The sequence below is a fragment of the Balaenoptera acutorostrata genome, chromosome 16 (genome assembly GCF_949987535.1).
Source record: "Balaenoptera acutorostrata chromosome 16, mBalAcu1.1, whole genome shotgun sequence".
Lineage (NCBI taxonomy): Eukaryota > Metazoa > Chordata > Mammalia > Artiodactyla > Balaenopteridae > Balaenoptera > Balaenoptera acutorostrata.
The window spans coordinates 31,664,331-31,682,038 of record NC_080079.1 but is presented as its reverse complement, the minus strand read 5'-3'; the positions used below and the strand labels follow the sequence as shown (position 1 = coordinate 31,682,038).

The window sequence follows — 17,708 nt, the reverse complement described above, 5'->3', positions numbered from 1 at the left end:
TCAGTGCAAGGATATTCCAGAGGCCGTCATAACAGGCATGGCAGAGGGCTGTGAGCACAGGGCAAAACTCACAGTGGGAATTCTTAGAGAAGGTTCCACATTCACCATTTGACAGGAGACTCACATGCAAACAAGGGGCTACCTTATCTTGGACGCCCCCGGACCCTGCCTCAGCACACACATTGCAAACACAACTTGGGGCAGACAGCAACCCCCTTTTCTCGGATGGTCTCCCATTCATTCCTTGGCCTCCGTTAGGAGCTCCAATGAGAGTGGACTGGCCTCGCACTTTGGACACAGTTGGCCCTGCTGGGGCCCCGGACCTGGGGACATTCCTGCCTGCCAGGTGGGTGAGAAGGGCCCTCGGTGGGGCAGATTTCCCTGGAGGAATGAAGAGCAGGAAGACTCACAGCAGGCGCAGGGAGCGGAGCCCCTGGAAGGCCAAAGGAGGGATGCACTGCAGGGCATTGTAGCTGAGGATCCTGCAGGAAGAAGAGGGAGGGACGGAGGAAATGCGGGAGGGATTATTAAGGGGTACCACTTCTGGTGGTGATGCAGGTGGTCACCACCTTGACTGTGGTGATGGTTTCATGGGCGTGAACATATATCAAAATGTATCAAATTTTACACATTAAGGATGTGCAGTTTATTATATATTCATTATACCTCACTAAAGCTATTTTTTAAATAATAACAAGAGAAATGAGACATTTTTTTATCACAGGAAAAGGCTGTTTCCCCTTACAGCTTCCAGGATCACCCAGCCCCGGATTTCTCAGCCTCAGCACTGTTGACAGTTCCTTGCTGGGGGGCTGTCCTGTCCCTTGTAGGATGTTCAGCAGCATCCCTGGCCTCTGCCCACAGAGAAGCAGTAGCTCCCCCTGCCCTCCTCCAGCTGTGACAACCAAAAACGTTTCAAACATTGCCAAATGTTCCCTGGAGAGCAGAATTGCCCCTGGTTGAGAACCACTGCCCTAGACCATGGCAGCTTCACACATAGGCTTGTAAAGAAAAAAATGTTGCCTGCCATTCCAGTTCTACAAGGATCAAGCCATTAGCCACTTCAGTTGCCCACCGACAGTGTGCCCTGAGGGGAATCCAGGATGGAGAAAGACAGGGTGCATTCTGTGCTTTGAATATACTAGCCTTTAGGTAGCTTAGATGCATATCTAAGGAAAAATTTCCAATGACCCCAGACTCTTACATCTTCCCATAGGTAGAAAAGCACTAAAATCATTAACTTGAGATATCTGTTCTTTGGGATTCACAGTAACCTTTTGATGCTTGACCACATGTTTTTCTCAAAAAAAAAAAGTTCATATGTATCCTGGCTCCTCCCTTCCCTCTTCAGAGCAGTTCCTCAGAGCTATCTGAGAGACTGTCTCCAGGCTATAGTCCTCTGGAAGGTCCCCGAATAAAACCTAACTCACAACTTGTGCATTTTTCTTTCAGTCAACAGGCTCATGAAGACTTTGAAATGGAAACCAGTTGACTAATAGACCTGAGGCAGGTAAGTGCAGCCCTTTGTGGCCTTGGGACCACATTCTGCTCCTGGGGGCCTGACTGAGTCAGGACCCTGTCTTTTAGGGTACTGGCTCTATTATTTGACCACAGTAGAACCAAAGGGAAAGTTCTTAAGTCCTGGGCACATCATCTGTAAAGTGAGGTATTGGGAAGGTGAACGAAATACATTCTTAAGCTCCAGGCAAATATAAACGATGCTTGTTAATACTTTCCAATCAATTGCTTGGAATATAATTAAAGCAATCATTAAAATATCTTAGAATATGGGCACAAAAATGTTCAGAGAGTAACCGTTCACAATAGTCCAAACTGGAAACAGTGCAAATATCCATCAGTGGTAGAATGGATAAGGAAAGTATGGTATATTCCTACAAAGGAATACTATACAGCAGTGAAAATGAAGAGACCACAGCTTCACACAAACATAATGGTAAATAAAAGAAGCCAGACATAAAAGACTACATCCTGTATGATTCAATGTATATAAGATTCGAAAGTGGGCAACATTAAACTTCATTTTGTAGAAATGTGTATGTAGATGGTACTATAAAGACCAAAGAAGTGATCATTATAAAACTCCAGGTAGGGACTGCCTCGGGTGTGGGGAGAGGAAGAATGATCAGGAAGAGATGAGGGGGCTTTGGGGTGCTAGCTGTGTTCTATTTTTTGCCTTAGGTATTTACACATGTTCTAGCTTTATGATTATTTGTTAAATTGTACATTTATGTTTTTTGCACTTTTCCGTATACATGCTGTGTTTCACAATAAAAAAAAAAAAAGTTTTTTAAAAGTCTTTTCAGTGGGCAGGCCCTGTCACCCTCCCTGGAGGGTAAGGGAGGCTACGTGGGGATACCTGCCAGTGACCGAGGCTTGGGGAGAGTCTCAGTAGCCACAAGCCCTCCCTCCACCTCCCGCCATGGGACTCACAGAGTGGTCAGCTGGCTCATGTTGGTGAAAGAGGAATTGCTTAAGGAACTGATCTTGTTGTTACTCAGGTCCCTGGAAAAGACAAAAGTATCATCATTTAGAAAGAAAGAACTCCTCCCCTCTCCCACTCTGGCCATGGCCATCCCTCAGCCAGGCGGGCAAGTGGTTCTGACCAGCACTCTGGGGGGTGGGAGGTGGTGGAGGGGGCGCTTGGTTCACAGTTATTTACAGCCCTCCGCTCTGCTCCCTGAACTCGCTCTATGTCTCCAGGGTTTCAGGTCTCCATTTCCTCATCTCCCACCCCGTGCAACTATAGCCTGGCTCCCACCCTCCACCCACCATGGAAATGTTCCCACCAAGGGCATCAGCTGCCTCCCAACCGCCAGGCCTAGGGGGCTCTCTACCCTTTCTCTCTTGCTAGTACTTTACGTGGGTTTGTTCACTCACCCTCCCTATAATCCTATGAGGGAGATAGTAAACCCATTTTATAAAAGAAGGTGCAGGGTCTCAGAGTGATGAAGTGACCCACCCAGGGTCACACAGCTGGGAGGAAGTACAGACAGAGTCAAACCCCAGTCTGTTGGCCCCCAAGCCCCAGGTCACGGCAATGTGCTCTCCGAGTGACCCTGTAGCGCTGGCCCAACTGCCCACCCTCTTCTCAAATCTCCTCAGACCACTGTCTTCCCACGTTCCCCCTACTGCTCTGGTGAATGCTTCTTTCTCGCCCACCCCTTAGGCACGGGGATCACTAAGCCCTGTCCTTGCTCTTCCTCTTCCTTTAGCCCCTCAGCCCTCGGTGACGTTCCTGGCTCTCTCACCATCGTGCGCCACTGGTGCCTCCCCTGTGGCCCCAGCCCAACCTCTCTCACGAAGTCCCCTCCAGAGACCTGCTGTCCCACAGACACTCCAATTCTTGTGCTTTCTCCCACCTGCGTGCCCCGTGCTGTGCGCTCCCTCCCGGTCAGCAGCTCCAACAACCCAGGAACACTGCCCTACCCCCACGTCCTCCCTCCCAGACCCTCACCTAACTGGCTTGTGCCTCTCTTCATCTGTCCCATCTGCCCCCTCCTCCCAAGTTTCTGCTACATCAAGCCACCGCCATCTCTCTCCTGGTGTCTGCCTCATCTCTCACCCACAGCTTTGCCCCCTTTCGATCCATCTTCCACGTGGTGGGCACCACGCAATCTTTCTAAGACACAAATCTGATGAGGTCACTTCTCTACCAACAAACCCGCAGTGGTTCCCATGTACTTAAAGTGCAACCTCCAGACCCTTTAGCTTCACCACCTGCCAGGTACTCCAGGGCATGGCCCCCCTCCCTCACGGGTCCCCACATGCCTTGCATGAATTTGTTACCCTTCTTGAAATTCTCTTGCCCCCGGATATCCTGTTCCCTCTGCACCTGGTGAACTCTGACCTCTCCCAGCCCTTACCCTGAGCCCACCACTCCTTCTTTTGAGCCACAGCCCTAACATGTGCATTTACCTCTGTTGGAACACTCGTCACTCCACACGACGTATGTGCTCCTATTTCTCTCCCTTGCATGCCCCCAGACCGTGACATTTAGGGGGAAGGCCCATGACTTAGAGGGCTTCATATCTGCTCACTTCATGCAGTTCTTGACTCAGCAAATAAAACCATGTGCCCTGCCTTCATTTTCTTTTAGTAAATGTTCCTCTAATTAATCTCATTCATAACCACTCCATTGTTCCTAGAGACACATTTAAATACATCACCAAACTTCAAGTACACTTTGTGGTCCTTCCCCATGATAAGGAGGTACTGGTATTTCAGCCCCCAACAGGCAGCTTCATAGTAAGAACTGCCTTCACATTAGTCCCCTCTCCCTCCCTTTCTCCTCAAGCATATCTGCACCACTAGTGGGGCTGCCTCAAATTAGACCAAAGAAAGGCTGTCTCTCTCTTTGTCACTCTATCACCAGCCACAAATCACTCTAACCACCACCTCTCACCTCCACTGTTGGAACAGCCAGTCAAAACACCATGGCTAGGTCATTAGCAAAGACAGATAAACTGGAGTTTCGAAACTCTGTAAGCCAGTGCTACTCAAAGTAGCTAGTCCTCAAACTGAATGTCCCCAAACAAGGGACTTGTGCCAAAATGCAATCACCTATGACACTAAACACACAACTTAGTTTAGCTAACATTTTCTTCATAGCAATACTTTCCCAATGAAGGAAGAAGCAATGTGTTGATTAAAATTCTGGTGCAAGTTCCTTATCTAGTTTCAGGCACATTACAAAGAGTTCTCAGGCTGCCATTGCTCCATAGACCGCACTTTGAGCAGCACTGCTCCAAGGCACTTCAGATGAAACGTTCTCTGGACTTCTTTTTGGTGGGATCTGGCCAATAGGCAGATAAAGACAATTGAAGTGAGGTGTTAATTAAGCTGGAAGGCTAAGAGGAGCTGAACTTATTCTGAGGCTTACTTTGTATGTTTTCATGAAACAGAAAGGTCAAAAGTGGAAATAGGGCTTCCCTGGTGGCGCAGTGGTTGAGAATCTGCCTGCCAATGCAGGGGACACGGGTTCGAGCCCTGGTCTGGGAAGATCCCACATGCCGCGGAGCAACTAGGCCCATGAGCCACAACTACTGAGCCTGCGCGTCTGGAGCCTGTGCTCCGCAACAGGAGAGGCCGCGATAGTGAGAGGCCCGCGCACCGTGATGAAGAGTGGCTCCCGCTCGCCGCAACTGGAGAAAGCCCTCGCGCAGAAACGAAGACCCAACACAGCCATAAATAAATAAATAAATAAATTTAAAAAGTGGAAATAACAGAAAAGTAGATGTTAGCCTAAAGAAAGAGTTAGTTACAGATGTGTATTTGAGGCTGCCGTATTTCATATTTGGTTTAGGAGCCAAGGTTGAATCAAGAAGTTTTCCATAACTCTCTTCTGCTCTGGCTCCTACCTTTGCAAGGATAACCCTCTTTAATAATAATTACCAGCCTAGAGGGAGACTTGGGGAGATGGTGTGGGCAGAAGCACACAGGTTCCAACCCAAGAGAGCCTGGAACAATGCAATTCCCAAGAATGGCCACTAGATGGCAAAACAGTTCTGTGCACAGATGTTCCCAAAGGGATGGGGTGAAATTAAAAAACGGATCAGTACCATACAGGGAATATAGCCAATATTGTATAATAACTATAAATGGAGTATAACCTTTAAAAGTTGTGAATCACTATATTGTACACTTGTAACTTATATAATATTGTACATCAACTATACTGCAATTAAAAAAACAAAACAAAACAAAACAAAAAAATGGATCAGCCAGAGTGGCATCTGTAGGGAATTCCAGGAAAGCTGGATCCACAATGGCTAGATTCCAATGGCCCTCCTGCCCTCTGAGACAGGCCTGGATACTCACACAAGCTGCAGGTACTTGAAGGTGGACAGCTGTCCCGGAACCAGCGTGAACTGATTCCCATCCAGGTAGCTACAGGAGAGAACACAGCAGTTAGTGCAGCCATCTCGGCCTTGGGCAGAGCCCGGCACAGGGAGAACCTTCCCCTGCAGCCATGGCCTTCTCACTCATTTCCTCTCCTACATGTAGACTACACAGTTGGTCTTGAATCGCTAATTGGAGGAGAAAACATGGACATTTCTTAGGCCATTTGGGAAGATGTCGCTGAAACACTTGGTAAAAGTCGCTCAGACATGAAGCCCCCTGTGGCTTCCTTCCCGAGCCCCTGCCTGGCCCTCTCAGCACCCTCCCTGTCGGTGGGCACCACAGGCTCAATCCTGGACCCCCTGGCCTTCCCTCTCTGCTCTCCAGGCTTCTTGGCCAAATAGGTAATTTGTAATAGGCTAATACCCACCTGCCAGGTCCTCAGCAGCACCCAGGGCCCCCCTCTACCTGCTGGCAAGGTGCCTGAGGCTGGCCCCAGACCCAAACATGCCCAAACCTAAGCTCTGTGTTTTCACACCCACACAGGCTTCCCCTGACTGCATCAGCACTACACTCCATGTTCCTAACCATCCAGGCTCAGGACCCCGAAGGTGACTCTCCAACTCTCTCTGCAGTCAGTTCTGTGACCGACCCAGCTTCTCCCACCCACTGGTCTCTCATCATCCGCGGAGCTTGGGATTCGAAATGCTGTGACCTGCCCTCCCTCCCCCATGGCCACCAGCTAGCCTTACTAAGCTGACCCGAGCACTGGGAGCTGCAGCCCCACCGAAGGCAGCCTTCAGGATGCCTTGTCCACCCCCCAAAGGTCCACAGAGCACAAATCAGGGCTTTACTCCCCCGACCCATCACCCTGCATCCTACAGAATGACTCCCGGACCATCTCCTTCGATCCTCTCAGCCTTCCTTGTCAACAAACCCAGTAGCCCCATTTTACAGCTGAGAAAACTGAGGCTTAACGTCTCTGAACTTCAGCATCCTCAGTCAAGGGAGCCAGGCTGTCCTGCCTGTCCCATTATTCCCAGGGTTGCTAGGAGGCACCAAGGAGAGAACGCGACATATGAGGTTTACAGAAAACTGGGTGGGGGATGCAGCAGGAGAGTCACAGGACAAGGACTGCAGTGGTTGGTGTGCTTGTGAAGAAATACCAGCCTTGCAGGTAATGACAGAAATACAAATGAAAACCTCACGTGCTCCCCTCAGGGAAAAGAAAAGCTCGGCTATGGAGGCCTGAAGGGACTAATCCCAGGGGCAGGAAGAGTCGGGGCCTGACCCAGGCCTTCCCTTTGGAGGGGTCTGTCAAAGGAGCCTGCTCTCCATCCGCTGTCTGCCATACACATTTATACCCATGTCCCCACATGGGCTCAGATACCAAATCCAAATCAACAAAGAGTTAGCACCACAACAGCCAGTGTTGATGGGGCATGGGAGGGGGAGGGGGAGCAAGAAGGCTCTTTCCACACACGGCGGGCGGGAGTGCAGAGGAGACAGCTTTTCTGGAAGGTCATCAAGAGTCCCAACAATGCACCGCTCTCCGACTAGCAGTTTCACTGAAGGCATGCTCACCTCAGTGCTATTTATGAGAGTAAACAAATTGGAAGCTTAAATACCAACAAAGGGGGATTTGTTTTATAGATCACAGTAGACTCACGTGATGGAATATTATGTGGACAATAAAAATAACTTTTGTGAGCGTTCTCCTGAGGGCAATGCTCATGAGATAATGTGAAGTGGGAAAAGCAATGTAATTTCTTGCTTTAAAGGCAGAGCTTAGTTTAAGGGGATGAAGCACTCGCCACGGGGGACCCCTGCCGTCAGGTGACTGTAGAGCAGGGGGGCGGCCAAAGAGAAGCTCAAACCTCCTTGGACCCAGTGTCTCCTGCAAAGCCCTAACTCCAAGCGCCTAGTCAGCTAACACCTGCTTTTGGTCGCCCTCTCTCCCTGCCACCAGGCAGGGGTTACTCACAGCTCTGTGGCATTCTTGGGGATGCCCTTGGGCAAGGCCTGCAGGTGCTTGTTGCTGCATCGGACCACGGTGTCCAGGCAGGCGCACTCCTGGGGGCACTGCGGGCGGGGCAGGCAGCCCCCCTCCTCCTGGCCTGGGGAGGAAGGCGTGAAGCCACGTCAGTGAGGGGACAGGCCCCCTCAGGGCCTCCTGCAGCCAGGGCCCAGCTCCAGGGCACCTGCGGACAGTGGCCCCGCGCTGACACCACCTTGTGCACCAGTAAGTCTCCTCTCACCTGCACCCTTCCCCCACCAGGGGCAAAGCCCCTTGGACCTGTTTTGAGCTTAAAATAGGTCTTGGGTCCATCTCTTCCACCTCAGCTCTGAGGTGGACCCAGGCACTGCAGAGAAGGAGGATGGCAGCCACACCATTTCTTGAGCACCTACTATGTGCCGAACACTGTATAGAACGTAATCTCCTTAACGTATGTAAGGGGAGTCGCCATTGCCCCTAGAATGTGAGCATCACGGGGACAGAGACCTGCGCCCCCTTCTCTGTTCACTGAAGGAGCCCAGCATGGAGAGCAGGGCCTGGCACACAGCAGCCTCCAAATTAGGTCAGTTGAATGAAGGAATGAAGGAACTTCTATCTTACTGAGATCTGGAGCAGTTAAACAGCTTGCTCGGGTCAGAAGGCTCATCAGAGGCAATTCAGGGTCTGTACCCAGGTCTGGCTGGCACACAGTCTGAGCCCCTTCTGTCCCACCATCTTTCACAGATTCAATAAATAGTACTGAGCGCCCTCGGTGTGCCTTCCTTCCTTCTGATTGGGTGTAGGAGGGATGATAAGGACACCACCATCGCAGTTGCTAGGAAGCAGGTGCCAGGGACTGTCGGTTATGGAAGGCGTCTGTGTGGAGGTGCCACGTGATAAGGATGAACTCACTGAATCCTCACAACATCCCTCTGTGGATGTGCTACTATCAGCCCATTTTAGAGAAAAGGAAACTACGGACAGAGTGATTAAGTAACTTGCCCAAGGTCCGCCAGCCTGTAAGAGGTCCCACAGCCTGTAAGAGGTCCCGCAGCCTGGAATCCAAGCCAGCTGCCTCCAGAATCTGCCCTCTTGACCACTACATCCTACTGCCTCTCGGCAGCAACACCTCAAAAATATTCACATCCTTTCACTCCTAGGAAGTTATTCTAAGGGGAAAAACTGAGTATATGTACAGAGAGTTATCTATCAGGATGTCCTAGCAGCACGAGGCATAACAGCAGAAGTTTGGAAGCACGTAAATGCCATGCGATGCCTCCAGACAAGGGACTGTCATGTTGAGAAGGTACACGGGCAGTACTGCAAGACCCTACGTGTGTCATACATGTGCACACGAACACTCAGCAAAGATCCAGGGGGCTACACACGGAGTGCTGACAGGAGTCATCTGGGGTGGGGAAGTAGAAAGAGGGACTCATCAGTGATCTTTTTATTCTCCTTCTGGATTGTCCGTCATTTTTGGTTTTGTTTTTAAGGAAATAAAGATGCCTCACTTTGTAACAAGAAAAATAAAAAGAAACTGTTTCTTGGAAAAAAATAATGTTTTCAAAAAAATACTTGATGGCATCAGAAAATGTCCAAAATACATAGTTCAGGTTTTTTTTAAAAAAAAAAGAAACTATGATATAAAATATATATGTGAGAAGTATGGAGTTTTGTTTTGTTTATTTTAAAAGTTAGAAGCCAAACTGCTCTTAGAGAATCCATTGATTTTGTTTAGAAAAATACCCTGTCATTCTTGGCATGAAAGCTGAAGCTCCCCACCCAGCACCCCCCTCACTGGCCTGGATGGGCCAGCCTGAGAGCTGAACTGCCCCCTGGAAGCAGACTGGAGAGAGGACAGGAGGGGCTGAAGAAGGGGGGACCAGGACTGGGCAAGACGCAACCTTGTTCTGTCACCTTCGGTAAAAATCTGCTTCCCATAGCTGCCTGTGTGCATGATGCTCTGGGGGCCGGGGCGGAGAATGGAGGGACGGGCTGGATTCTGCATGGGTAGGGAAAGAAGGAAGTGGCCACAGGAGAGAGATGGAGGATTCAGGGGAAAGAGGACATTGGCACAAGAAGTGACCCGCGTGTGGAGGAACGGGTGCCCTCTTGACAGTGTCCCGTTGCACATTACAGACAGGCTGAATCCACTGTCCAGAGTGCTTAGGAATAACCAGGAGGTAGGTCTCTGGGTTAAACGTACCTACATAAAGAAATTACACTAAAATGTTAACTATGATTTTCTCTGAGTGATGGGCTAATAGGTAACGTTTATTCCCGTCTTTTATCCATATTTTCCCATTTTTTAAACAATAAGCACATTATTGCTCTTATAATCGCACGAAGACCCCATCAGGCAGAGGCAGGCACAGGACTGAGTAGGTCTCCCTGCTCCTCACCCCTCCCCCTCCACAGAGCCTCCCCTCCCCCAGGGGACCCCTCCTCTCTGGGGCATGACCACTCCCCATCCCCCTGCCACCCAGGGGGCCCACGACTTACCTTCCTCACACCTGAAGTCGGGGACAGCCACGTCCTGCAGGGGAATCTGCCGCAAGAAATCTGGGTTCTGGCATCGCGGGTTCCCCGTCACGATCTTCCTCTTGCGCAGCCAGTCGCCCAGCCAAGCCAGCTGGCAGTTGCAGTTGAAAGGGTTGGCCAGAAGGTTCCTGGAAGAGGCAGGTGGTATGAGCACGAAGACAACCACCAGACTCAGTTGTCCCAGCAAAGCCAGCTCCTGCTCTCCACGTGCTGGCCACACAGCCACCCAACACTCCCAGACAACCAACCCGCCAAGAGGCAACATTCTAACGTGCAAGGACCCAAACACCCTGAGTCTTTTTAAAGAGATCACCAGAGAAGCCCGTATCCTGAGGTGGTGGATGGGCAGGGCTCCGGGGCTCAGTTCGGACGGCTGGTGCCCAAGCCCCAGGCCCGCCTGCCCTCTTTGGCGCACTTACAGCGTGGAGAGGGCCTGGAGGGTGTCGAAGGCTCCAGGGGAGATGGTGGCGATCTGGTTGTCATAGAGCGAGAGGAGACGGACGCTGCGCAGACCCGTGAAGCTGTCATTGTGGATGCAGCTGATGCGGTTGTTCCTCAGCATCCTGGGGGCCGGGAGAGGAGGGGAGAGCCCGTGCCGTGCCCTGCGGCCACCTGCCTGCCCTGTGCTTTGGCCGCCAGCGGCCAGTTCACAAGTTCTCCTCTGGGGGCACTGAGCCACAGAGAGGGGAGCCACAGTGCCAGGACTCTACACCCCTGGGCTCCCCTCCAGGCCTTGCCTGCCTCTGAATTGACCGCCTCTCCATCCTGCCCACACGGCCCCCATGCCGACGACCATCACCCTCACCCCCTGGATGCCCAGAGCCTCCCCAGCCTCGGGCCACACTCCGTATCAACACCTGAGACTTTCCTAAAACTTAAACCCGGCCATGTCGCTCTCCAGCCTAAAGCCCATAGCAACCTCTAAACTGTCCACAGAATCATGTTTAAACTCTTTACTGTGACATGTGAGCACCTGCCCAACCCAGCCCCAGAGCAGCACCTGCCCGCCTCCCCAGGGATGGACACACCCTCCACTCCTCTGTCCTTCAGGCCTGCTGCCCAGGCCTGCATCCCCACACCTTTCCCCGGCTGGATCTCCTTCTAGAATGACCTTCTTCCTCATTTATAGCTGCAAAAGTCTCTATTCATCCTCAAACGTCTGGCTCAATTCCCTTCCCCAAGCAGAAACAAAAACGAAGCCTGACACAGAATAGGCAATTCACAAAAGAAATTAAAATGGTTTAAATTAAAATGAGTGAACTAGGTGAGGGAGATTAAAAGGTACAAACTTCCGTTACAGGATAAATGAGTCACAGCATGAGATGCACAGAAATAAATAAACAAATAGCTTATGAACATTCACTGAAAAATGTTCAAATCAAGGACATTTAAGTGATAGTGAATCTCTGCCTGCCAAATTACAAAATAATTAAAAATAAAATAATAATAGTAAAGCCCAGGGTTGGCAGGAGGGTGGGAGGACGGCCCTTCGTGCTTTTACCCCGCAGGTCTACCTTTAGGGATTTATCTTTAAGGTAATAACCCCAGATGAGCACATAATTTCATAACAAAGATATTAATCACAGCATTGCTTGTAATAAAATTAGAAACAGCCTAAATCTTCAATAATTATATAATATATAATCATTCAAAATGATTTGTAAAAGAAATCATAAGGATACGTAAAGACACATCCTGTTTAAGGAAAAAACAGATTACTAAATAAAATGTATTCTAGGATTCCATTAAAATATATCTGTGTGTTTGCATGCATGTATGTGGGTGTACATGTGTATGTGTACACAGGTGTGTGTGTGTGTGTGTGTGTGTGTAACTGGAAGGATAGTTGTCTATATCAACAATTAACTGTGGTCAGTGGAGGGGTTACAGGCATTCCTTTTCCTGTGCCCTCACCATCCTTCACATGCTCCTGCAGGCTCTGTTCCAGCACCAGCCCTTCCTCTCTCCTCTGTCCACTCCAAGTCTTCCTCAGAAAGAACCCAAGTGACTGGTCGAATAGCCCACGGCACCCTCTTTCAAGGAATACTAGGCATGTATAAAAAAGAATGAGGCAGCCCTCTATGAAGAACCTGCCACACTATCTTTAAAAGTGAAAAAAAGCAAGCTGCAAAACACAGTGCATAATAAATCCCCTTGTGTAAAACAGACAAACAAAAATCCACAGGGAATGCCTCCATGCATTCATTTACCTTACACAAATGCCATGATACGTGCTCAGAAAATAAATCTATAGCCTTACTGCGGGCTGGGATTTAAATCCAGGCTGGTGGCTTCTAGAGGTGAGGTCCACAGTGTAGCCACTAGCCACATGTGGCTGTTTATATTTAAATTAATTAAAATGAAATGAAATTCAAAAGTCAGTGCCTCCGTAGCACTGGCCACATTTCAAGTGCTCCATAGCCCCATGTGGCTACCAGATTGGTCAGTGCGGATGTGGGATGTTTCTGTCCCTGTGGCGAGTCTGACGGGACATCATTGTCTATCGGACGCTCTAAAGATCATCTGAAGAGCTAGTGCTGCCTGGACAGAGAGAGGGGCTCCCTTCAGCCTTCACAGAGGGGTGGATGACCCCAGGATCCCACTCAGTCCTGACATCTGGAGAGCTCTGCCTGGGCTCTGAGTCTTCGGGTCTCAGAATCCCAGGGATGGTGGGAATCCCTCCTCCCCTGCCTATACCCACTTGAGTCACCTCTGCGAGGTCCCTGCCACTGTAGCACCAGCCACTCCTGAACTGAAAACACGTGCTGTGCTCTTGCAGCCTGACCACGGGGCGATGAGAGGGGACCTCCGGAAGGGCCCACCTCCCCATCCCTTCACCCGCCATCGACCCCCCACCCTGGGGAACCAGAAGGCAGCCCTTGTCACAGTGACCAACATCTGATGACTTGGCGCACTGCAGCCAGGGTCCTCAGCCGCAGCCCCCTCAACCCCTGCAAGCTGGGGCCAGGCAAGGAGACCCCCACCCTTGCTCTTCCCTTCCCTTTAACGCAGACGCCCACGCTCTGGCTTGGCTTCTGCCCACCCCGCTCCCCGGCCACACACTCACAGCGTCCTCAGGCCGTCCAGGCCCCGGAACATGCCGCTCCGGATGGACTCCAGCTGGTTGGCGGTCAGGTGCAGCTCGCTCACTGAGGCTGCGCCCTCGAAGGCCCCGTCTTCAATCTCCGACACCTTGTTGTTGCTCAGATTGCTGCGAGAGGATTATGGAGTTCAGGACCCTTTTCCTGCACCCAGCTCCCATGCACGGGCGCCCTGCCCCCGACAGGAGCTACACCCCACCCAGAATTTCCCCTCCCCATCCTGACCAGCGTCCTGACTGCACCTTCCTGCCAATGGGTAACTCACATTTTCTTCAGATGGGTGAGTTTTTTAAACATCCCGGTGGCCTCCAGGATGGAAATCTCATTGTTGTTTAATCGTCTGTAAGAAGCAAGGAAGGGAACTTATACATCCATAAATGACAGACATCAAAGTATCTTCCAAACTGAGACTATCTGGGACTCAAACAAAGGGGACTCCCAGAAGAATTTCTCTGGTGAGATGAATTGATCCTATTTCAGAAAAGGCTGGACCAAGAGCTGGGGAGTGAATGGGGATATTTTTAACATGAAAAATGCCATGAAATTTACATACATAAATGACAGGCATGTGTAGGTATCCGTGCACATGCATATATATACGTGCACAAATTTATATTTTTAGAGAAAGAAAAAAATAAAAGAATGGCTTAGGCTACAACTTTAGCTGATGGAATCAGGTCCCCACAAAGAAAGCAAAAGCATGATTGAGAGAAGCCGCCCTGGTTCAGGCTGGTGACCTGCCCTGCGGGCCAGAGACTGCCTCAGCAGGGCGTGTGGGACCGGGAGTCAGAAGCAGAGGGGCCACTTCCTGCTGGAGCCAGCAGCTGGCATGCTCCCGGGGTGCGGTCTCCAGTGGTCCCCAAATAGAGCTGCAACAGAGGAAAACCCGGAGGAGGGCCGGGAGGGTCAGTGGGAGCTGGGGGCAGGTGAGGGTGCGGAGCGGCTGGGGGCTCTCACAGCTCGGCCGTGGCCTGGGGGATGCGCTCAGGGATCTTGGTGAGCTTCAGGCTGGAGCACTCCACCATGCTGGCCTCGCAGCGGCACTTGTGGGGACAGACCACGTCGCTATTGCATTCGCTGTTCAGCTGGTAATCCTCCGTGCCTGTGGTGAGAGGGCGGGGGCCAGGGGCGGAGGGGTTCCAAGCAGCCCTGCCCAGCGCAGAGTCTCCCAGGCCCCCCTGGCCTCCCACTGCCACCGTCCCACCCAGGCCGGCCTTGGTCCCCCCTCTTACCTGGAATGAAGTACTGCTCTTTGGCTGGGGAGAGAAGCAGAAACACTACAATGCTGGGATTGTCCAGGCCATGCAGGAACAGCCCAGGCCCCGCCCTGCTGCCCAGCGGAAGCCACCCCAGGAACCAGGCTCGGGTCACAAACCAAGGCCCCAGCGCCCACCCACCCAACCCCTGTGTGAAGGTCTTGCTACGAACACAGATATTCCTTGCCCAGGCTGATGCAGGGGACAGCATCACACCCAAGTAAACGTCTTCCAGAGAGCACCAAAACCATGGGAACGTTCACATGCAACGGCACAGGGGAGGATGGACCAGGATCCGGGCTCAGAAGCCGACCCACACTGTCCCCAGCCACTTGCCGTTTCTGCTGCCCCAGAGCCTGGAGGAGGCAACCATCTCTCTGAGGAGGGTTCCCAGGCCTCCTGAGTGTCTTAAAAAGCTTTAAAGAGGACTGTCCTGGGAGAAGAGGGACCTGGGTCCTTGCCTGTCCTCTCTGGGGTATCTTCAGCAAGCTCTACCACCTTCCCAGGCCTCAGTAAAACAAGGGGTAGGAAACTGTAGATCCAAGTCTACACTGTGGGCCCGCACCCTCCAGCGTGGGTCCAGAGTGGTCCAGGGCACCCTTGTTGGGACCATCCAGGAACATCACAGGGTCCCTGAGCAGACTGAAGGCGGGCGGGTGGGCGGGCAGGCGGGCAGCTACCTGAGCACCGGAACTTCTTGCTCTTGATCTGCCCGATGCGCTTGTTGGCGAGGCGCCGGGGGCTGGCGCAGCGGGCCCCGCTGGTCTCGATGGGGTTGGTGCGCAGGAAGTCCGCCAGCCACTTGAGGTTACAGTCGCAGATGAAAGGGTTCTGGGCCAGATGCCTGTCCAAAGGGGGCGGATGGGAGATCAGAGACAAAGCTGCACAGTTGTGCTGACCGCCACCTGGACGGGGCCTCACTGCTTGCTCGTGGCCAGAGCCCGCCTGGCCCTGGGGAGAAATGCACCACCTGGGGGTGCCCACCACCTGTGGAGAAGTCTCACCAGAGCCTCGCAGTGGGGATGGAACTCCACAGCCTGGAGCTTCCAGCTGTCCCTTCAAGCCTCACTCTGTCCCGTCTCCTTCTACTCACCTGTTCCTCCCTCTACCCTGTGGCAAACAGGAGTGGAGGCAGGAGCAACCTAGAGACTGGCCAGGGCACCCCTGTCCTTCCAAGGGCGAGGTGATGGAATGGACATTAGAACCCAAGACCTCAGCATCCAGCGGCCTTTGGACCCCACCGGTGCCATGAGTCCTGGACTGTCCCCTCCTTGTGGCTTTGGGCGGCAGCAGCCTCTTTCCCACAGCCTCTGTCAAGAAGGGGCTGGGGCCAGGGTGGCAAGGCTGGGCCTGCAGCTGGGGTAGGAGGTCTCAAAGTGCCTGCTGCGGCCCCTCAGCTTTCCATGGAATCTCCGTTCCTATCCCAGGCCATAGGGGCTGCCCCCTCTTGACCATTTTACAGGCCGTCTCTTGACACAGGGAAACTCAGAAAGCATTACTGAGTAGCTACTTATTGGGGAACCACTCATATCTTCTTGCTGGCTCCCCATGTTACCCGTAGGATAAATGTGGGGCGGGGGCAGCTGACAGGTGATACTAGCTGAGGGAACCCAGGTCACTGTAAGTGACCACAGGGGTGTCTTTCCCATTGGCCCTGACCGCCCTGCAGGCTCAGACCAGCCACATCTGAACCACCCAGCAGCCGGCTTGCCCACCTGTGTCTGGGCCAATGCAGCACTGCGTGCCGTGCTTTCTACACCGAGACAGCCCAGGAAAAGAATCCAGCACCTGTCCTGGCTACTGTTCCCAAGAGCCAATGCTTCTGCATGGGGCCAGCTCAGAGGACTTGCCATGCCATGGCTACTCTTCCTCCATCTAATGCCATTAATTCAAGTCATCTACATATTGGCCTCAGCCCAGGCTCCTGCTAGGGCCACACAGCTCTCTCCAAGCAGAGGCACGAGCCCTTGCCCAGAGTCTGCGCTCAGCTCAGCTCAGACCTTGGCCACTCTCTCTCCATCCAGCCCCTCCTGGGCTCCGCCCTCTGGCCACTGGTCAGTATGCTTGGTGACAGCTTTCCCTGCCCAGCTGTCCTTGCCACTCCCCTTTGCAGCACCCGCCCCACTTTCCTGCCTGAGTCCTGGCTCCTCTCAGCTCCACCAGGTGGGCCAGGCCCCTCCCACCCCTTCTGCATCCCGTTGGATGGTTTGTCTCCCCGACTTAAACTGCCAGTTTGCACAGCGAAGATGTGTGTGCTGACTCCCCAGGGCAGAGTTCGTAGCTAATCTAAAGTACACCAGGATTCAGGGATTGCTCTGGGATCCTTCCACCCGCCCCATCCACATCTGTTTGTGCCTTAGTATACAGCCTCTGCCTGAACAAATTGCTTCCCTCTATCACAATCTTGGCAGAAAACTCTGCTTAAAATCAACTCAATTATGTTGTTCAGGCACGTATTAAAATGTCCAAGGGGTGCAGAGTAGAATACATCCTTTTTAAGAACAGGCTATTTTTGTCAAAAGCAACCTACAAAACTTGAATCACCCACCGAGGCAAGTGGCTTCTGTATAAACTTAAGTATCTGCCATAAAGTAGAATTTTTAGAAGGTGTAAAGAGCAGGGAACTGGGGAGAGAAAATGCTCAGGAGGAAGAAAAAAATCTGTTTGGGAAAAGATAATCATGTTAAAGGCACACCCAGAAATAGGCTGCACATGTGGCCAGACAATTATCTCCATGGACATTTCTGATAGTGGAAGGTAGAAGGGGAGACCGATTCCCAGTCTCTTTCTTGGATTAAGCATTAAGAAGTCACAACTAAAAATCTTTTGGGCAGATACTCAACATCATTAGTCAAATTAAACCCACAACGAGCTACCACTTCAAACCCACTAGGATGGCTATAATCATAAAGAAAATCGATACCAAGTGTGGGCAAGGATGTAGAGAAACTG

The 17,708-nt window shown here is 51.7% G+C and overlaps 1 protein-coding gene across 1 annotated transcript in view; it reads right to left on the bottom strand.

Annotated features, from left to right (window-relative positions):
• The window catches only part of SLIT1 (slit guidance ligand 1), a 174,114-nt gene that overhangs the window by 25,150 nt on the left and 131,256 nt on the right, over positions 1 to 17,708 (bottom strand). Inside the window, exons 14-24 of the mRNA XM_007187428.3 lie at positions 15,437 to 15,600; positions 14,733 to 14,756; positions 14,458 to 14,602; positions 13,766 to 13,840; positions 13,467 to 13,610; positions 10,819 to 10,962; positions 10,361 to 10,527; positions 7,844 to 7,976; positions 5,839 to 5,907; positions 2,452 to 2,523; positions 411 to 482 (exon numbers count right to left, since the gene is read on the bottom strand). Of these exons, the coding sequence (XP_007187490.1) occupies positions 411 to 482; positions 2,452 to 2,523; positions 5,839 to 5,907; positions 7,844 to 7,976; positions 10,361 to 10,527; positions 10,819 to 10,962; positions 13,467 to 13,610; positions 13,766 to 13,840; positions 14,458 to 14,602; positions 14,733 to 14,756; positions 15,437 to 15,600 (1,209 nt within the window). The remainder of the gene's footprint in view (positions 1 to 410; positions 483 to 2,451; positions 2,524 to 5,838; positions 5,908 to 7,843; positions 7,977 to 10,360; positions 10,528 to 10,818; positions 10,963 to 13,466; positions 13,611 to 13,765; positions 13,841 to 14,457; positions 14,603 to 14,732; positions 14,757 to 15,436; positions 15,601 to 17,708) is intronic.